Source organism: Camelus dromedarius, chromosome 2, assembly GCF_036321535.1.
Source record: "Camelus dromedarius isolate mCamDro1 chromosome 2, mCamDro1.pat, whole genome shotgun sequence".
NCBI lineage: Eukaryota > Metazoa > Chordata > Mammalia > Artiodactyla > Camelidae > Camelus > Camelus dromedarius.
Window position 1 is genome coordinate 64,955,487 of NC_087437.1, and position 21,828 is coordinate 64,977,314.

The 21,828-nt window shown below is 45.0% G+C and overlaps 1 protein-coding gene across 3 annotated transcripts in view; it reads left to right on the top strand.

Annotated features, from left to right (window-relative positions):
• ILDR1 (immunoglobulin like domain containing receptor 1) overlaps nt 1–21,828 on the top strand; it is a 39,587-nt gene that overhangs the window by 10,941 nt on the left and 6,818 nt on the right. Inside the window, exons 2-7 of one of the 3 annotated variants that reach the window (XM_031454854.2) lie at nt 997–1,167; nt 2,512–2,661; nt 5,994–6,113; nt 6,405–6,551; nt 12,316–12,447; nt 12,667–13,493. In XM_031454854.2, the coding sequence (XP_031310714.1) occupies nt 997–1,167; nt 2,512–2,661; nt 5,994–6,113; nt 6,405–6,551; nt 12,316–12,447; nt 12,667–13,493 (1,547 nt within the window). The remainder of the gene's footprint in view (nt 1–996; nt 1,168–2,511; nt 2,662–5,993; nt 6,114–6,404; nt 6,552–12,315; nt 12,448–12,666; nt 13,494–21,828) is intronic. The other 2 variants (XM_031454856.2, XM_031454860.2) reach the window with 2 other exon arrangements.

Below are 21,828 nucleotides of genomic sequence, written 5' to 3' on the forward strand. Positions count from 1 at the left end.
TTTTTTGATAAAACTTGTTACAGTCTGATCATTTTTGTTTTCTTTGCTTTATGCTTATGTTAACCAGCTGTACTGCCAGTTTGCACTGGTTAATGTATTCTTGGTTATTCATTCCATCATTCAAAGATATTTGTTGGGTGACAAGGAGGTGACAGGCACAGTATGAGGCTCTTGTGTTTGAACAGTGAGTCAGAGACAAACCCAGCCAGCTTTCTCAGAGCCTACAGGAGCCAGGCCATTCCCGAGAATTGTGAAAAGCACTGCCTGGGCATCAGATGAGGCACTTTGGGAAAACAGAGGGAGGCCCCTTTCCCAGGTTATCAGTCAGGGAAGGCTTCTTGAGGAGGTGAGGGTGCAGCTGAAGACCTAAGGAGTAAATAGTACTTGGCCTGGTGAAGGGAGTGGAGTGGTGGCTGGTGACATGGAATAGTGCTCCGGCTGAGAGGTCCCCATGTGGGGAGACCTGGGGAAGACAGCAATCCTACCATGGGAAGGACTGAGGCAAGTTCAGGGTGGCTGAAACCCTGAGTGTAGGGTGGTGCGTGAGAGGGATGAGGCCGCAGAGAAAGGCTGAGGGCAAACCTGACTGGCCAGGGTACAGAAGTTGAACTTTACCCTTAGGAAAATGGGAAAACATTTGAAGAGTGACATGAAAAAGCACAAACATTAACAAATCATTCCAATACGTATATGGCCTTCTTCTAATATCATTTCTTGATCACTGTTGGATGTGGTAACACTCCCTGTGGACCATGTGCAACTTGGGAGTCATCTTCCTTTCCCGTTTTCTCTGCCTTCTCCCCGAGGAGTCTGTGCAGTCTCCACCCCTCATCCTGCCCAGGTTCAGGAAGAACTCAGACTGCCTGTGAGCTGCTCCCAACCAGTCAGGCAGTGTGTTTGCTTGTGTGCACTGCTTTTATTGCCCCGTGTATAGAAGTAGGTCACCCTGTAGAGACTTGGTCTGCCTTCAGCATTTTCTTCTGCTCTTGGCTGCAGGGTGTGTGTCCTTGCTGGTGACAGTCCAGCACACAGAGCGCTATGTCACCCTGTTTGCCTCCGTCGTCCTCAAGTGTGACTACACCACCTCTGCCCAGCTCCAGGATGTGGTGGTGACATGGCGCTTCAAGTCCTTCTGCAAGGACCCCATCTTTGATTACTACTCTGCATGTGAGTCCCCCCAGCCTGCTCTCCCAGGGCCCCTCTGTGAAGTACTGCCCTTAGGGTGTAGGAATTATTTAGGATCACAAATTCTTACAGTAAGAAGAAGCCAGAAAGATCACTTAATGCAAACCCCTCATTTTATAGATAAACAAACAGGCCAGGTAGATGAAGTAACTTGTTCAGGGTCACACACTATTTACTTTAAAATTTATGACCCACCTTGTTCTAAAATGATTTAGATTTAGGTCAGCTTAGACATTAAGTAAAAGCAGAGTGAGTTCTGGTTGCAGTGCTGAGGACGTAGCCCTGCCTCCCATGCCGCTCACCACCTAAGAATGCAGACAAGAAGACTCCTGCACTCCCCAGGATCCATCAGTGGTCACTTGTGAGCCTCCTGCCCCTGCCACATTCCCTACTATAGCCAGCCTTCCTGATGGGTGGTCATTCCTCCGCCGACTAAACACTCTTGGTGATGGAGTGCCCTCTGGCCACAGGCAGCCCGTTCCTTGTTGGACATCTCTAAGTGCCGTGCAGCCAGGTCCTACCTCCCAGTAACAACTGCCCCACTCCCGTCAGTTCTGCTGTCTGGACCCAAAGCCTTTTCCTAGCCTCCCACCTCTGCCTCTTTCAAGGATCAAAGGAACCCAGATCCCCACCACCAGCCTGGAACAATGAACCTTTAGACATTTTACAAACAGAAGTAGACAGCCTGTCTGAGCTTCCTGACATGAGGAAAAGGAGGGGGAGGCATCAGCTTTACCTTTTTCAGCCCCAACTAATATCTTACAATGTGAACTCCAAAACTTAACTCTCTGAGCCACCCACTGAGCCTAACGTCCCCAAAGGGGACATGCCTCTAAATTGAGGAATTGCTTGCTGGGGGATTACTCTTAAAATGCCTGGGTTAAGTGGGAAGGTAGGAGGGACTAGGGTGATAGGCATTTGTCACTAGCAGATTTGACAGCTCTCAAAACTTTTATTGTAAGGGCACATGGATGAACAGTATGGGAGCAGATTCTGGGATTACTTTGACAATGAGGCAAGGGAAATTGAGGTGAGAGATGGGGATACAGTCAGGATTTGGAAATGAGGGCCTATCAGAGGGGTTTGGAGTCATGCTGCTCAAAGTGTGGGTCATTGGTATCATCTGGGAGCTTATTAGAGATGCAGAATCTCAGATCTCCGCTCCAGACCTACAGAATCAGAATCTTCACCTTTAACAAGATTTACAGGGGATGCATAGGCTCAGGAAAGATTGAGAAGCATCACTGCTCCAGGGACCAGTAAGGACACCTTTCTTCATGGGAATTCCCCACTGCTGTGTGACTCAGGTGGGTCCTCTTTCCTCAGCATACCAGGCGGCTTTATCCCTGGGCCAGGACCCATCCAACGACTGCAATGACAGCCAGCGGGAGGTTCGCATCGTGGCCCAGAGACGGGGGCAGAATGAGCCCGTGCTGGGGGTGGATTACCGGCAGCGCAAGATCACCATCCAGAACCGTGAGTGTGGAGGAGGCAGCACGGAACTGGGGGGTGGAGAGATGTGCAGACACCGCACCCAGGAGGCTGAGTCATTGTGGGGATTTCCCCTTTTTTTTTTTTCCCTGCTGCCTGATGGTCTGCTTGGTCACTTTCATTGTTTGAGGAAAGTGCCAGATGCACAGAATGTGCTATACCGTCTGAAGTCACTGCCCTGGAAGTTGGTCTCTGGACAAGAGGGTGTCCTACAGCTTTGGCTAAAGATCTGGAAGTGGATGGTTTCCTTTGCTTCCCTGATACTGTGGGCTAAGGTGTGGCTCAGGTTCCCTAGATTCCTTCCACAAATTGTTCTGAGGCCCTAATGGAACCCCAAATCCCCGAGTTCCCCTCTGGCTACTCCTGTTGCCCAAATCTAAGGAAATAGGAGCTTCCAAGTAGATGGCCACCTTGAGACCATCACCCTTCATTGGTAGAAGAAAGAACATTGGGCTTAGAATTAAAAGATGGGGGTCAGGATCCTCATGCTCCCACTCCCTTGCTTAGTAACCAGCGGCAGACCAGTTGTCTTCTCTGGCCTCTGCTTCTGCATCTGAAAGATGGGCATAAAGGTCTCTGTCTCCCACACTGAAGTGAATATCAAATGTGATATCTGAGAGCCATGCCTAAAGCATACCTACTCTCTGTGGGAGCACAGAGAGCGGTGGTCAGCCCCGGTCTGGAGTTAGACTCAGGTGTAGGTCCCCGCTCTGCACTGACAGGGTGTGTGAACTCGGGCAAGCCCCTTCCATGTTTTCAGCCTCAATTTCTGTATGATGGGACTTGCCCTAGTACCTATCTCGTGGAGAGTTGTCAGGATTGAGATGATGTGTGTAAAGCACTCAGTGAGCAGTAAGTGGGCAGGGAACTTAAGTTGTGATCACTCAGCACCCCTTGGATGGATGGGTTAGGGCCCCACATTCCTGTCTTGTAACCCAGGACTGCTGCAGTGGGTTACTGGCACAAAATTCAGAGCCTATTTCAATGAGCTTTATGTGCTGGTTAAATAAAAAAACTGAAAAAAGTGGGGTGGGGAACACCCAGTAGGCCACCCAGGGAACCAGTAGCAACAATGTGAGGAAATCAGTGCATATTCTATGATTGTTCAGAGGTAGATCATCCCACCTTACAAATTACTTCCAACTTTGTGTATAATACTTTGGCTGTTAAGTCTGATCCTTTTACATTCAACCTCTGATTTTCCCAAGCCTGTCCTTGAACTCTCGGCCTTAGGGAACATCTATCCTTTTCCAATCTCTAGGTGTATCCTCAGAGATTCAGGGTGGCTCTATTTTCTCCAGAGCCTGCAGAATTAGCTCTGATTGACCCCAAAGTTTAAAGTCTCTTTAATTAGCAAGTCTCCCTTACAGTTTTTGAAGGATGAAAGTCCCCACACGTGACAGTCCTGATTTTCTGTCTTCTAATTTTGAATAGCACTGCTTACTACCTCCACTCCCAACCGCCTTTGGGTCAAACTCTGCCGCCTTTTCACTCCCATGGGAAAGTGGTATTCCCCTCGGTTTTAATTCCTACCTCCAGGCTCACTGTAACTTCTTAGAGCCCTTGTTTTCTGATATTTTTATGCCCTTGCTTGCATCATTTGAGATGACCCTGTCAAATCAGTTCTTGGATCATTTAAAATATTAACATATCTGATATCCCTAAAGTAATTTTTTTGTCTCTAATAAAAATTGGGTCGGATTTATAATACACATTAACCTTAGGGGGAAATTCCTCCAAAAGCACTTTCACCATTCTTCCAAGTCTGGGGTAAGCTTGTTTCTGGGAAAGGCAGTGGGTTTGGAAAATCATGGGTAGGAAAAAATCATAGGGATTGACGTAGAAAGAGAAGAAACAGAAGTCGAAGTTAGCTCCAGTGGTGCATGACCTTGTGTGTTTGTTTCATTTCCTCAATAAATATTTCTTGACAAACAGATAGTAAAGAATTGCAGCTATGACTGCCAACTAAGCAGGAGCAATTCTATAATGCTACGGTCTTTAAGAATTTAAAGGTGTTCCCTGGTCCTTACTGTGGTCAAAGTAGCAGGGACGTGGGGCTACCCTGATGCCTCTGACTGGACTTTAAGCCCTTTCAGGACAAAGACAGGTCTTACTTGATCTTCCACAAGAGTCTGACATAGTGCTGAACCCACAAAAGTTCTTTAGTGAGCATTTATTGCATTTACTAAGCGTGAACATAACATTCCTCTATCTTAATGGGGTAGCACAGCACTTGGTGCTCACGAGAACTGAAATTCTTTTCCTGAGTAACATTTACTCATAAAATATTGGCATTTCACCCTGACTCAAGTTCATCTTATAATCTGTCCCTTCAAGATTCAGAAGTATGTGTTCACAACTGGTGAGGAATCCAGGCTGTGGAGTTTTCCACTCAGCTTGGGGAGGACAGTAGAGCTTAGTGGTTAAGGGCACCAGGTTTGAGGCATAGACGTGAGTTTGAACCTACCTCTGCTACCTACCTCTCTCTGTTCTAGCTTCCTCTTGTCTTGGTTTCCTCATCTAAAATGCAGCTAATAGTCCTACCCACTGGATCAGGATTAAATTTGATTGTGAGTAAGCAAAAGCCTAAAATATTAGTGGCTTAAACAATAAAGAACCTTATCACTCCTCATGTATAAATTTGGAGGTAGACAGACTGGAACTAGTGTGGTGGCCCTGTTCCATTGAGTTCTCAGGGACCCACGCTCCTTCCAGCTCACCAAGAAAGAAGGTCATCTTCTTCCTCATGGTCCAAGATGGCAGCCAGCACATCTGCCTCCCAGATAACAGAGTGGAAGAAGAGGTAAAGAAGCAAAGGGCAAAGGAGTTCCCACACTGTTTTTAAGAAAGTTTCTGAGAACCAACCTGTGACATGTCTGCTTACATTCTGTCTGCCAGAACTGAGTCACATGTCCATGTCCATCTGTAAGAGAGGAAGGGAAATACTGACTTTATTCTGGACGGCCAGGTACATGACCAGAATTCTGTGACCATGAGAGAAAGAAAGAGTAGACACTGGGAGACAGCTGGAAATCTCTGCGTCACCACTTAGGGAGTCATGGTGGGAAGTAGTGAGGTGCCACATCTCAAATCTTTTCAAGGTACCTAATAGGGCTCAGTGAATGGTCAATTCTATCACCATTGTATCATTTGGAGAAAGAAGAGGGTCTGAAAAGAAGGAATTGAGGCCTTTCTCTGAACTACGAGAGGCCCTCTTAGGATGTGGAAGTATAACGCTGGGGTCTGGAAGCTACCATAGGTCAGAAACGATGTGCCCTCTCCTTTAACCACTGGGTCTCTCCCCTCCCTCCTTGCAGGAGCAGATCTTGTGATTAATGAAGTGATGTGGTGGGACCATGGAGTGTATTATTGCACCATTGAGGCTCCAGGGGACACGTCAGGAGACCCAGATAAGGAAGTGAAGCTCATTGTCCTGCGTAAGTTCTTCTGGAGCTTTTTCTTTTGCCACCCCACTATGACACTTCTACATACAGAAAAAAACAAAAAGCAAAACAGAAACAGAAACAAGAAAACCTAGGCTATTGTTGTCAACTGCCAAACTCTGGAGTTCTCTTACCAAAGCTAAACTCTTTTTTTTTTTTTGGCCTGTATATTGCCCAACCTTAACCTGTAGCTCAAGAGCTTCTGTGTTAGACCTCCAGAATGCTCCAGCCTGAAGCATGCCCCTGCATATGTAGTTCAACCCCTGCTCGGCTTCTCCGCTGCAGACTGGCTGACGGTGATCTTCATCATCCTGGGAGCCCTCCTCCTGCTGCTGCTGATTGGGGTGTGCTGGTGCCAGTGCTGCCCTCAATATTGCTGCTGCTACATCCGCTGCCCCTGCTGTCCCACCCGCTGCTGCTGCCCCGAGGAAGGTGAGAGGGGACGAACGGGCCGAGGGATGGGGTGGTGCAGGAGCCTGCGCCCCAGACGGATCGGTTTCACATGCCCAGCTCAGAACCTCGGGTTCTTCCAGGTTCTCCTCCATGCCCTTCTCCCATCACAGGCCTAGAGGTCTTTGGCCTCAGACCACAAAATGATACTCATGGAAGCTGTAGAGCCAAGGGGAGGGCTTCTGTCCTTTCACATCCTAGCCTGCCTGAGGCCTTCTTCAGATGGCTCTGCACACCACCGGCCTTTCCTCAGCAGCCCTGATACACCTGTGCTCCGGTATTTGCTCCCAGCACTGACCTTGCTTGGACATGAGGTGGCTGGAGGGAGTGGTTTGCATGTAGCAGTGAAAGATAAGTCCACTCCTTAGAGATGACTGGAAAAGAACAGATCAGCAAAGAGAGGTGTTGGAGTGGGGGTTCTCAAACTTAAGCATGTCCAGAGATTCTGATTTCACCAGTCTTGGGGGAAGGGGCTGAGAATTTGTACTTCTCAGGTGATGCAATGCTGCTGGTCTGGGGGAACCCTTTGAGAACCTCTGTTTTAGACAAAAGAAAGAGGGGGCAGAAGATCTTGCTCTAACGTGATCTGTCTTTGAGCTGAAATTTGACCTTATAAAACAGAATTATGACATGTCCTAAAAAATGTGGCTGCAGAATGCATGGTGAGGGCAAAAGAATAAAAATTACTCTACAAAGATCTTTTCTTACTAAATAGATGGAGCAGAGTCAACAGCTTTAAATGGAAGGATTTTTTGTGTGTTTAAAATGATTTTTTGTGTGTTTAAATAATATTTCCCTTTCCTGATGATGTAAGTAAAGTGTTACATTGTATAAAATTTGAGAAATTCAGGAAAATGTAAAGACTAAATCTGAGCACCCAGATATAAGCACTCTTATTATTTTGGTCCATTTGAAAGGAAATTTTTTAAAACAAAAGATAAGAAATTTTCTCTTAAGATAGAAACAAAATCTAATCTACAATGTCAGGTGGGTCAGTGGTCTGAGTCTGGTTTCAGGCCTATGTTCTGAGGTTGCTGTGTTACAGGAAAAGAGAACTAACTTTTATTGGATGTCCGCTGTGTGTGGGCCCTTTGCATATATTTCCCTTTTGAATCCTCACAACCCTAGAAGGCAGGTATCATCATTACTTAACAATGAGGAGACTGAAGGTCAGAGGAATCACACAGCTGGTAAGTAGCAGAAGCAGTGCAGTGTTGCATTCATGTGACTTACAAGTGCCTGAATTTCCCACCAGGGAGGCTGCCACAACCTCTGTGGGTAGGTCACTGTGGGACTGGCTGAGATAGCAGTGAACTCCTTAAAGAGACAGAAAACAGCAGAGAACTCAGCATCAGGCCAGGGAGCTCTCTACTTTTCAGGGGCCTCTGGGAGAGCAGCCAGGGAGAAGCCACTGTCACTGGAGTAGTAATATGCAGACTGAGATGAGAAAAACCCTCCCAAGATACCTTCTTAGAAACCCTAGGTCAGCAGAGCCCTCAGAATAGGCAGCATTAGGGATAAAGTCAGCACAAACAATAAACGTATCCACTGTCAGTAAAGCTGAAAAACAGGTTCTGGGAGAAAGTGGTTTCTCCTAAGTGGTTAGAGTTCTTTTAGGAGAACTGGTAAGATAAAGAAAAGTAGGCCACAAATAAAGATCCCTGAACTTGAGCAGATGAGATCACTTTCAAAGTGAGTCACTTGAGGAGACTGTCCTGAGAAATTTGGTGACAAGAAGAGATTACACAGAGGGGGCAGAAGTTGTAAAGGAAAGTGCTTGGATGGGGAAGAGGGTGAGTGTATATGATTGTTGATTTTTTTTTTTTTGGAATAAGGTAACCCTAAGCATATTTGTAGACAAAGAACCAAGGCCAATAGGAGAGAGAAGTGAAGCATTATGAGTGAGGTGATGACTGAGGAGAGATGGAGCCAGTGGGAGTGACATCAGGCTTGCAGTGAAAGGACTGCCTTTAGAAAGGAAAAGAAAAGGAAGCCTGACCTCTGCCAAGGAGATAGAGGAAGTTGTTAAAATGTGGAAGATGATTAAAGTATGAGGAAAGAGACTGTGGGAGTGAGCTCACACTGGCCTGTCTCTATTTCAGCAAATCAAAATTCTAGGTGCAAAGGACAGCTTCGAGGATGTCAGTGGTTCTTGAACTTTCATGATCACAGCCCACCTCCCAGCCTTCTCCCACTTTCCAGTGGGAGTTAATAGAGGACCAGAGAAGAGAAGAATGAATATGACACCAAATTTTAGTAGCCTTGATAATTCACTTAATACTAGTAGACAACCTGCAGTAGAACTCCAAGATGAAAGTGATTGACACTGAACCTTATCTTTTTTGTGAGAACTGGAGAGACAACTTCCATCCCTAGGTCAGTTGCTGGCTCTCCGCCCAACAGAACCTCTGGGCACACCCTGCAGTGGGCCAAGGGCCACAGGGAGAATGTCTGACCTACGCCACCCACTTCCCCAACCCTTCACCTGAGGGAAGTGAGACCTCCAGAGGTTTTTCCGCAGTGCACAGCTTGTTAGTGAGCCCTGGACTAGACCTAGAGCTCTTGATTCCATGTCCAGGGCTGGTTCGTCTTCCTCAACAAAGATATGCCATCAGTTCATAGGGAGGGGAAGACATGAGAAGTGGGGAATGTCTACACTGGTCACCAGGTCAGTCAAGGAAAGGCACATTGGGAGAACGAGGGTGGCTGCCTGCCTGTGCAGCCAGTGTGGTTCCAGGAAGCATCAGCTGGTGGTTCTCTAAAGCTGAAATGGCAAGAGTTCAAGGGACATGAGATTCTAGGATGCTCCTAAGGATGTCACTGAAAGGACCGACAGTAAAGTCAGCAGGGACTACCACTATATGTAAAAAAGCAAAAGAACTGTGACCATGGGTCAGAGAGGGCAAGGACACTCTGTAGGAGTGGAGAGGGGGTGGTAAGGAATGGTAGGAAGTTGGTGCCCACAGATGATGCTGGCTGTAGGGGAGGAGAGGCGCGGGTCTCTGGAGGAAGGGAGGTGTTGAGTGTTATTTCACGAAGGGGACATCTTAAAGAACATCCCCCAAGTTTTCCTCAGAAATGAGGATAAATATGCTTTTGGTGGTTTAGTCTCCAAATGTGTATGTTTTGTCTCCTGTGGGATCTAAGGTGAAAGAAGCAATTATTTTAATAATTTATTAAAACAGTGAGAGCCACCACCTATTGACTGTCCTGTATTAGGCATTTCATGTGTATTACCTCATTTAACTTCAGCCACCTTCTGAAATAGGTATTATTATCCCCAGCTCCTAGATGAGGAGATTGGGCTCAGACACTCTGGAAATTCACTCAAAATTACCCAGATAATACATGCTGGGATTCAAGTTGAAGTCCATGTGACCCTCAAAGCCTGTGTGTAAGGAAACTCATCCCTGAGGACCGTAATTCTCAGAATGTTGTTGCGAATCCACAACAGTCAATTCCAGTTTTACTCCCTGCATAGAAGTCAGGGTGCTTGTTGAAAACATGGATTTTCACATGTGGTATTAGATTGAAGGCCAGTCTGGGAGTGGGATCCAGGAGTCTGTATATTTAAGTAGCTTGTTAAAGGTGACCAAGGCAGACTTTACCCCATGGCAGTTCAGAGGTAACTTATTAGGAATCTTTTGATGCTTTGTTCATTTCTCCATGTTTCTTATTTTATTGCCTGTCTGAGTCCCCATTAGGTGAACAACAGAAACCCCTGATGGTCTAGACTTCCCACAGAGCTGTTTACAGGGACAAGAGGGCAAGGGACAAGCTCAGATGCTTAATTTTTCTATTCCCATCTCATCAGTTCTAGTCCATCAGGGAAGGAAGGGGCCCTGGGAAAGTTTTGTGGCAGCTAAGAAGGGAGCAGGTGGGTTAATCTTGGAAGTGCATAAAAATTTGACAAGAGAGCTCATAATGGATCTGGAAGGGTCTCTAGGGAGTCATCTGTGCAGGGGGTCCCATTAATTTAAAAGTTATTTGGGGAGCAAGGAGTAAGCCCAACTCTCCCTTTCTCTCGTATTGAATTGGGGCAGTTGGAGTAGGAAGTGGCCAAAAGCGGGAATGGTACCATCTAGAGGAAACCAGGATTCAGTTAGAGGGGTTGGGGGTGGGTAGGGTTGTCCCAGTGGAACCAGATCTTGGCAGGTCTTTGCAGCAGAGGTTAGTCTGGAGTGGGTTTTGAAAGATGTGGTGCTGAGGGAGAGAAATGAAGTGAGGAAGTACCACTGGGGAAGGTTTTTTGGGTTTTGGTTTTTTGCTTTATCACATAAATAAAGGAGTCTGGGGACTCTGTGGTTTGGCAGAAAGACTACAGGCTTGGGCGTCAGACAGACACAGGGTCACACGCTGCCTCTGCCAGTCACCAGTTGTGGGACGTTGGGTCGGGAAGGTAGCCTCTCTAAGCCTAACTTCCTCATCTGATTCTCACATTAAGAGATTTCTCTGAGGATTAGCTCCTGTGAAGTGACTGGCACATGCTAAGCAGGGCCTTATGTGTGCTGAAGGCAGCATGTGTAGAGAGCTGGGGGAGGCATCTGTTAGCAAGAGGGAGAAGAAAGAGCCGGGCGAGTGGACTTTTCTGCAGAGGGCCTGGAGTACTGTCCGTTGGCATGAGGGTGTGGCAGCTCAGTGAGCTGCTCTAAGTTTGCATCTGATTTCCTCCGGGCTGGGCTGTGACTCACCATCAGGGCTGGAGCTCCAGACATTTCTGGGGGCTTGGCTGCAACCACTTCCTGTTGTGCTGGAAGTTGGTCTCATACTGGAGCCACTGGGTAGCCTTCCAGATGGCCCTCTAGCTGCTGGCCTCAGCAAATCCCCTACCCTATGCAGCTGGGTCCAGAGTGCCTGTCTTCTGCCCCCTCCTACAGTGGCAGGAGGCAGCCTCTGGCAGAGCCTTGCTACTTTAGGGATGGCCACAGGGCTTGAGGAACCCAGGAGGAGTGAGAGTGCCAGGCTGGGGGCACCTAGGAGACTGGAGAAACATGTCTATGGATCCCTTGTGCTGCTTTTTTCATATCATTTTCTTTGCCCTGAAAGGAAATGGTATCTCTCTTCTCCCTTCTCAGCCTCTACCCCACCCCTGAGAGTCCCCCTACTTAGGGAAAACCCCAGTACTTAGTAAAGTGAGGAGAAGAGCAGAGAGGATCCACTTCAGCTTTTTGCATTCTCTGCCTACTTCCCCCTGGTTTTCTCCCACCCAGGGCTGGCATTACCAGCTAGAAGAGTTCCTCAGTCCCTCTCTCTTTACCAGTAATTCGGCCCATTGACCTCAGCATCCCTCTTGTTTTCTTTTTCCACTTTGAGCAGGCGGTCCTGAGCTTCTCTGGCAGCCCCTGACTCACAGCCTCCTCCAAGCCCTTTCCTTCTCTATTTGGCCTGTTGCCTGAAATTTTCATTGCCTGCTAATGTCTATGTGTCTACCTATACATTTTAGGTGACTTTGGGGATGAGCAGGATGATGAAATGTTTTCAAGACTAGGAAGCCAAGCTTTAAGAGTGTATTTTCCTAGGGTGCAGGAGTTGCATCTTGCTTAGGGAATTTATTCCCAGCTCCTTCCCAGGGGAACAGTTGATTCACTACTTCCCTTAACTCTTACTCCCAGGCAAGAGAAGTCACAGTAAAACTGGAGGAGAGAAAGTGGCCTCTTGGTAAGGCTACTAGGTGGAGAGAAGTGAAGTGGGAGGTGTGGGCCTTGCTGTGGCTGAGGGTCTGCATTTCTCCTTTTCCCCCCTGCAGCCCTGGCCCGCCACCGCTACATGAAGCAGGCTCAGGCGCTAGGCCCTCAGATGGTGGAAAAACCCCTGTACTGGGGGGCGGACAGGAGCTCCCCGTTTTCATCTTATCCAATGAACGCACTGCTGCAGCGAGGTAAACCTTGCTAGAGATTTGGGGTGGGAGAGGGCAAAGGGCAAGGGTAGAAGCATGGGCTGCATCGGGACCTTCATGACCAATACGGTGGGCATCTTTATGACTGACGATGGGAGGGGGTGTATGCAAGCCAAATAAGGTGGCATTTTGGTGCCCTGATTCTGAGGAGCGTGTTTTAGGCCAGAAGTTCTGCATGTTCTTATCCTTATTTTCATTCAGATTTGTCCCTGCGATCCAGCCTCCCAGAGATGCCGATGACCCAGACCACTGCTCACCCTCCCATCACCAATGGTGTCCTAGAGTATTTGGAGAAAGAGCTGCGGAACCTCAACCCAGCCCAGCCTCTGCCCCATGACCTCCAAGCCAGATCTGGCCATCCTTGTAGCATGCTGTCCTCCCTGGGGTCTGAGGTCGTGGAACGCAGAATCATCCACCTGCCTCCGCTCATCAGAGACCTGCCATCTTCGCGGAGGACCAGCAACTCCTCCCGCCAGCAGTGGCTCCCCTCGCCTTCCCCTGGACCCTGGGATCTGAGAGAGGGGAGGAGGCAGCACCACTACTCTGATTTCCACCGGGAGTTTCAGGACCGGGAGCCCAAGCGCTGGGCGCTGGAGCAAAGGGAGCTGGACCAGCCGCGGCGTGGAAGGCACCGCGGCTCCAGGCGGCGTGGGTCACCCACGCCCTGGTTGGACAGGGACAGCCTCAGCGACGGCTCCTTGTCCAGTGAGGCCCGCTGGCGGCCCAATCGCCCCCCTCTCCGGAGCCGCTACCCAGAGAGAGCCCGCAGGCCCAGCCCTCGGGGGAGCTTCCAGGGGCATCCAAGGCGCAGGCACCGCAGCTACTCCCCGCCCCCGCCCTCGGGCCTCAGTTCTTGGAGCTGGAGCTCGGAGGAGGCGAAGGAGGAGAGGCAGCCCCGGAACCGGGGGGCCCGCCGCCGCCGCTCGCGTTCGCCAAACTGGCCTGAAGAGAAGCCACCCAGCTACCGCTCACTGGATGTCTCCCCAGGCAAGGATGGCAGGAAAAAGGGGAGTGTGGAGAGGCGCTCGGTGAGCCTGGGGCATCCTGCAGAGGGTCGGGCGTGGGCGGAAAGGACACCTCAACCAGGCTGACACAGGCCAGCTCACTTGCCGCCTCTGCAGAGGGTCCCTCCTCCCTCCTTTGCAAGCTCGCCCCGTGGGCTTGGTGAGACGCCTCCTGTAGAGCCAGAAGGGAGCAGGGGGTGCCGAGGGCGGAGGAGCAGCTCAGGGCTTGATGCTTAAGAAGCGCTTTCTCACCCTTCGGCTCACCCCAGCTCTCATCAAAGTCCCCAGAGGCCAGTCGGGCAGGGTCACCCCATTTCACGGGTGAGGAAACCAGGCTCAGAAAAATTTAAGCACCTTGTGAGTAGTGGAGCTGGGACTCAGCGGGTCTTCGCGGCTAAGGCGCTACTTCCTGTCTTAGCTGCTTTGCTTTTCTTAGCAGCAATTTCCATACCCCAGATTAGAACACCCCCTGACAGGACATTCGTGCCACTTCTCAGCGCTGCAAGTCAGTGTGCAAGGGCCTGTTGTATTAAAGGACGAGGCCCCCCACCCCGGAAAGTATCATTAAAGTGATTTAGAAAACAAACAAACAAACAACCCCCCCACACACACACAAACCCTGCTATCCCAAATATGGGTCAAAACTAGAATTCTGTGAACAGGCAAGGTGCCAGTGTCAGAACTTACAAGCTTGAAAGGGGCATGAAGAAGGATGTAGTTCTTTTGGGCCTCTGAATATAGGCCTTTTTTCCCTTTAAGATGTGATTTTAAAAAATCATCTTGTAATTAATATACCCCAATAATGGTATTCCTTCTGTGTTTTCACTTTGCAAAGTTATGCTGGCCATTGCTCAAAAATATTCATGAACTGCCTTCAAAACCAACTTATAAGCTACCCACTAAAATCTGTTTCTCTATTTGACAAAAAAAAAAAATTTTTTTTCTGTTTTGCTTCTGTTGAGATAAAGGGATATGTAGTAGGTTCTGAGGGAAGTTCCCAGCATAGAGCGATATCAGAAGAACAGGAATTTTAATCTCTCACACGCTTTGAAGGACACAGCTCTCATTTGGAAATGTAAGTTCTGCTGTGATTTGTTTTAAAACGAATCGCCTGGATAGTGTGTGCAAAGAAACAGGCATCTTATGAAAGCCCCGGTTCTGGTCTTTCTAGGGAAGAACCTTGGTGAGAGTGATTCGTGAGGAAGGTAAACAAGGCCCACAGGCGTTTCTGAAATAATCAATGGCAATTATATTCTCACAGATATCCCATGAGAGAGGCAAAGACCAGTAATAATGAAACCTGGTAGTATCCTTACTAAGTGGTGCTGAGCCATGGACATTTATGCAACGTCTTATTTAATCCTTTCAGCGCCCTATGAGGTTTACACTATTACGTTCATTTTACAGTGATACCTCTCTTTCTTCCATGTTACCAGTAAGAAAATTACATCCTGAAAGAAAATACAGAATCAACCAGAGACAGGACAGCCGCTGTTACTTTGGTTATATGGTGACAACATAGTCTCTTATCTTCATTTTAACAGAAAAACGTAATTTAAAAGCCAGCTTTTGGCCTCAAATCCAAACCCTATTTTCTTGTAAATCTTTTCTTTATAGTCTTCTAAATTAAATTATGTGGTTTCTTGTAAGTGAGACTAGGGAACACCAGTTATGTTCTGGATGCTGGGATAAGCCCTTTCTAAGCCTTATTTCATTTCTTCCTTGAAACAGCCCTGTGAGGCTCAGTGAGGTTAAGTAACATGCCCAAGGTCACACAGCCATTAGAGAATAAAGCCAGAATCTGAACAAAGCCCTCTGACTCTCAAGCCTTTGCCCTTTTCAGTAACTCATGCTGCCTCATTAGAGAGAAGAAAATCACGTGGGGAAATGATGTTTTCTTGTGACTTTATTTCTTCCTTATTTTCTGAAACTATTATAATTTCCTTTGTCATCAAGTTGTACCCACCCATAATTCTATCACAAGCAAACCAAATTTTCTATTATAAAGTTGCTTGTGAGAGGCAGTTTCACTTAAGATAATTTTAAAGGCCTTCATTGTTTTGGATCTCTGAGCTTATCTCCAAAAGAGTTATCACTTTATCACATTCAGCTGTCCACTCATATTCTAAGTGACCAGTGGCCCAGGACCAAAGCTTGATTTGGAAGATTGATTTGTTTGAAGGGCATCCTGTTTCATTTGTAATTTGAACTTTGAATGCCTGTAGTGAGCTCAAAATCACACTCCTTGCTCCTCTCCTTGGTGGGGCTGGATGCTTTCCACACACCTTCCTAGCCTCTGAAATCTTTGGAGCTTGTAGCTAACTGTAGAAGTTATAATACAATTGGGCCACTAGATGGTGATCTTTGATTATGTATAACTTGAAGTTTCTCTATTTGAATTGGTAAGATGTATCATTATTTTCTTAAATCAAGCTTTCAATAGTTACAGCTTTACAGTAAATGTTTACAAAATACTTATTAAAATACTTTATTAAATATTTAGAGTAATTATCAATTAATAAAAAAATCTTTTGGCTTACATGAAATCTTCTCTCTCAAGAGTAATGTTTAACAAGTAGACACCAAAAGACAAGGCCTTCCATGTAAATAATCTCATGGGAACTGAATTAGGTAAGGAGTATTCTCTGCCCAGTGCCCATGAGAAAAGGGAGGTTGTGTTGAGGCATCTCCCATTTGACTCCAGAACCAGGACTCCAGCTGAGATCTCACTGTGGGTCTGGTGGTCTTTTCATTCCACCAAAGGCTACAACCTCAGAAATATAAGCAGTGATAGCAAGCTTTAAACTCCAGCTGTTTCAGACTGAGTTCCTGTGTTCCTGGTCTCCTTCAAATTGATTATTTTTCTCTCCGATCTTGTTCTATCAGAAAGGGCTTCCCAGGGCATTTCTGATTTGTGCCAAACTTGGCCTGTGCACACCTCTTCTAACACAAGAGAAAACTACTGCATTCTTTCCTTTCCAAGCTAAACTGAAACTTTCTGTAGAGAATCTAAGATTTTGTTTTCTTTTTTCTTGACTTTTAATTTAATAAGAATTTTTTTTTACGTTGGGATGCTTTTTTCTACTTTTAATAAAATGTCTATTCTTTGATGTCTTTTCTTCAGAAACCCCTGTCCTTTTGCCCCATTTTGTTGCTTTCCTTTGTGGCAGAGAGCATTCATTCAACATTTCTTTCCGAGAAAAACTTTTTACTGAGTATAGTTGATTTACAGTGTTTCAGTTGTATAGCAAAGTGATTTAGTTACATATATATATTTTCCATTTCAGATTGTTATCCTTGTAATTTATAGGTTATTACAAGATATTAAATATAGTCCCCTGTGCTATACAGCAGGTCCTTGTTGTTTATCTATATAGTAGTATATGTCTGTTAATCCCAAGTTCCTAATTTATCCTTCCCCTCACTATCCCCTTTGGTAACCATAAGTTTGTTTTCTATGTCTGTGACTCTATTTTTGTTTTTTAAGTAAGTTCATTTGTATTATTTTATAGATTCCACACGTAAGTGATATCATGTGATATTTATCTTTCTCTGTCTTACTTCAATAGTATGATAATCTCTAGGTCCACGCATATTGCTGCAAATGGCGTTGTTTCATTTTATGGCTGAGTAGTATTCCATTATATATATATACACCACATCCTCTTGATCCATTCATCTGTCAGTGGACATTTAGGTTGCTTCAGTGTCTTGGCTTTTGTAAATGCTGCTGTAAACATTGGGGAGCATGTATCTTTTTGAATTGGAGTTTTTTCTGGATATATGCCCAAGAGTGGGATTGCTGGATCATATGGCAGTTCTATTTTTAGTTTTTTGAGGAACATCCATACTGTTTTCCATAGTGGCTGTACCAATTTACATTCCCACCAACAGTGTAGGAGGATTCCTTTTTTTTCCACACCCTCTCCAGCGTTTATTATTTGTAGACTTTTTGGTGATGGCCATTTTGACTGGTGTGAGGTGATACCTCATTGTGGCTTTGATTTACATTTCTCTAATAGCGCTGTTGAGCATCTTTTCACGTGCCTGTTGACCATTTGTATGCCTTTTTTTGAGAAATGTCTATTTAGATCATTTGCCCCTTTTTTTTTATTGAGCTGTTTAAGTGGTTTGTATATTTTGGAAATTAATCCCTTATTGGTCACATTGTTTGCAAATATTTTCTCCCATTCTGTAGGTTGTCTTTTCATTTTTCTTATGGTTTCTTTTGCTATGCAAAAGCTTTTAAGTTTAATTAGGTCCCATTTGTTTATTTTTGCTTTTGCTTCCATTACTCTATGACACAGATCCAAAAAAATATTGCTGCAATTTATGTCAAAGAATGTTCTGCCCATGTGTTCCTCTAGGAGTTTTAGAGTATCCAGTCTTACATTTAGGTCTTTAATCCATTTTGAGTTTATTTTTGTATATGGTGTTAGAGAATCATTTTTGGTGGGGGACATAATTAGGTTTACTTATTTGTTTATTTTATTGATGTTTACTGGAATTGAACCCAGGACCTTGTGCATGCTAGGCATGTACTCTACCACTGAGCTATACTCTCCCTGAGAATGTTCTGATTTCATTCTCTTACATGTAGCTGTCCAGTTTTCCCAGCACTACTTATTAAAGAGACTTTCTTTTTTCCATAGTATATATTTTTGCCTCCTTTGTTGTAGATTGATTGACCATAAGTGCATGGGTTTATTTCTGGACTTCCTATAATGTTCCATTGATCTATGTGTCTGTTTTTGTGCCAGTACCATACTGTTTTGGTTACTGTAGCTCTTTAGTATAGTCTGAAGCCAAGGAGCATGATTCCCCCAGCTCCATTCTTCTTTTGCAAGATTTTTTTAGCTATTTGTGTTTTTTTTTTGTTTCCATGCAAATTTAAACTTTTTTTTTTCTAGTTCTGTGAAAAGTGCCATTGGTAATTTGATAGGGATTCCACTGAATCTGTAGATTGTCTTGGGTAGCATGGTCATTTGAACAATATTGATTCTTCCTATCCAAGAACACCAGTGTATCTCTCCTTCTGTTTGTGTTGTTTTCATTTTCTTTTATCAGCATTTTACAGTTCTCAAGAGTACAGGCCTTTGCCTCCTTAGGTAGGTTTATTCCTAGGTGTTTTGATGCAATGGTAAATGGGACTGTTTCCTTAATTTCTCTTTCTGATATTTCATTGTTAGTGTGTAGAAATGCAACAGATTTCTGTATATTAATTTGGTATCCTGCAACTTTACCAAATTCATTGATGAGCTCTAGTAGTTTTCTGATAGTGTCTTAAGGAATTTCTATGTATAGTATCGTATCATCTGAAATAGTGACAGTTTTACTACTTCTTTTCCAATTTAGGTTCCTTTTATTTCTTTTTCTTCTCTGATTGATGTGGCAAGGACTTCCAAAACTATGTTGAATAAAAGTGGTGAGAGTAGGAATTTGTCTTATTCCTGATCTTAGAGAGAATGCTTTCAGTTTTTCAGATGGAATACTCTATAAATCTCAATTAAGTCCATTTTGTCTAATGTGTTCATTTAGGCCTGTATTCCCTTATTGATTTCTCCGTCTGGATGATCTATCCATTGATGAAAGTGGGGTGTTAAAGTCCCCGCTATTACTGTGTTACTGTCAATTTCTCCTATGTCTGTTAATATTTGCTTTATATATTGAAGTACCCACATGTTAAGTTCATATATATTTATATATTTACCACTGTTATACTTCTTCTTGAATTGACCCCTTGATCCTTATGTAGTGTCCTTCTTTGTCTCTTGTAACAGTCTTTATTTTAAGGTCTGTTTTGTCTGATATAAGTATTGCTACTTTGGCTTTCTTCTGGTTTCCATTTGCCTGGAATACTTTCTCCCACATGCTCACTTTCAGTCTGTATGTGTCTCTAGATCTGAAGTGAGTCTTTATGTAGGCAGCATACATACAGGTCTTGTTTTTTTTTAATCCTTTCAGCCAGTCTTTGTCTTTTGGTTGTAGCATTTAGTCCATTTACATTTAAGGTAATTATTAATATGAATGTTCTTAAGCCATTTTGTTAATTGTTTTGGGTTTGTTTTTGTAGATAGTCCCCCCCCACACACCTTCTTTTTTTGTCAATTTGATTACTGTTTGTCTTGGTGTGTTCCTCTTTGGGTTCATCCTGTATGACACTGCCCTTACTGGACTTGCATGACTGCTTCCTTTCCCAAGATAGGGAAGTTTTCAGCTATTATCTCTTAAAATATTTTCCCAGGCCCTTTCTCTCTCTTTTCTTCTGGGATCCCTTTAATGTGAATATTCGTGCACTTGGTACTGTCCTGGAGGTCTCTTAAACTGTCCTCATTTCTTTTCACTCTTTTTCTCTTTTTTCTGTTCTGTGGCAATGATTACCACTAGTGTGTTTTCCAGCTTACTGATTCATTCTTCTGCCTCATTTAGTCTACTATTGATTCCTTCTATTTTTCATTTCAGTTATTATAGTCGTCATCTCTGTTTGATCTTTGTATTTTCTAACTCTTTGTTAAAAACATGTAATTTCTCACTTTGTGCATCCATTCTCCTCCTGAGTTCTTTGGTCATCTTCATAATCATTACTCTGAACTCTTTCTCACGTAGATTGCCTATCTCCACTTAGTTCTTATTCTGAGTATTTTTTAAACACCTTTATTGTGGAATGATTCCTATACAGTAAAATACACATATTTCAGATGTACAATTTGATGAATTTTGATAGATGTATATACCTATGAAACCACCACCACAATCAAGATAGCTAACATTTCCATCACTCCCTAAGAGGTGCAGATTTCAAATTCCCAATTTATCCCTTCCCACCCCTTTTCCCACCTAGTAACCATAAGTTTATTCTCTATGTGCGTGAGTCTGTTTCTTTCTTTTTTTTTTTCTTACATTTTTTTGGGGGTAGGGGTGATAATTAGGTTTATTTATTTTAATGGTGGTACTGAGGACTGAACCCAGGACCTTGTGCATGCTAGGCAAGCACTCTACCACTGAGCTATACTCTTCCTCCTAGTCTGTTTCTGTTTTGTACATAAGTTCATTTGTGTCCTTTTTTTTAGATTCCACATATAAGCAATATCATATGGTATTTTTCTTTCTCTTTCTGGCTTACTTCACTTAGAATGACAATCTCCAGGTCCATCCATGTTGCTGCAAATGGCATTATTTTATTTTTTATGGCTGAGTAGTATTCCATTGTATAAATATATCACATTTTCTTTATCCAGTCATCTGTCAATGGACATTTGGTTCGTTTCCATGTCTTGGCTATTGTAAATAGTGCTGCTGTGAATGCTGGGTGCATGTGTCTTTTTGAATTATATTTTTCTCTAGATATATGCCCAAGAGTGGGATTTCTGGGTCACATGGTAAGTTTATTTTTGGTTTTTAATGAACCTCCATGCTGTCCTCTATAATGGTTTTGTGTGTGTGTGTCTTTTCGAGGGGTCGGGGAGGAGGTAATTTGGTTTATTTATTTATTTTCAGAGGAGGTACTGGGGATTGAACCCAGGACGTTGTGCGCTTGTGCATGCCAAGTATGCACTCCACGACTTTAACTATACCTTCCCCTTGGGGTTTTATCTTGTTCCTTCATCTGGAGCATACTCCTCTGCCATCTCATTTTGTCTAAGTTGCTAATTGTATTTTTATGTATGTGGTAGGTTAGTTACGTTTCTTGACCTTGGAGAAGTGGCCCTCTGTAGGAGGCATCCTATGTGTCTTACTTAGCAGTGCAGCCCCATCTTAATATCCATGCTATATGCTCTAGGGGTACCCTTTAAGAGGACTGTGAGTCCTGTTGTGGTGGGCTATGTGAGCGGTCTGGTAGGCTTGGTTGGTCCCTAGTCTGATTGGTTGCCAGGCTGTGCCTTGTGCAGATGCTGCTGGCTGCTGTTTAGTGGGGTCTAGTCATGAGGTGGCTGGTTGCAGAATCTTAGGGGGCCCTGGGGCTAGTATTGGCTCACTGATGGGTGGGGTCAGGGTCCCAAAGACTCTGGGGCTGTTGCCCACCCATTGGCAGGTAAAGCTAGATCCTGGGGTTACTGCTGGACTGCTGGCAGGCAGAACTGTTTCCTGGAGTCTGGCTGTAGGACCCAGGAACACCAGAGCTCATTTTAGATTGTTGATGGGGGAAGGTGGTTCCTGACACAGTTGGGTATGGGGTCCAGGATGTCCCGAAGGTTGTGTTGGCCTGCTCATGGGCAAGGCCAGGGCCTGGCTGGTCAGAGTGGGGTCTGCCCTGTGTTGCAGGATTGTAGTTTTCTTGCTTGTGGTGTCTGCCCGTTGGTGGGTGAGGCTGGTCTAGAGGCTTGTGCGGGCTTTCTGGTGGCAGAGGCCAGTGCCTGCC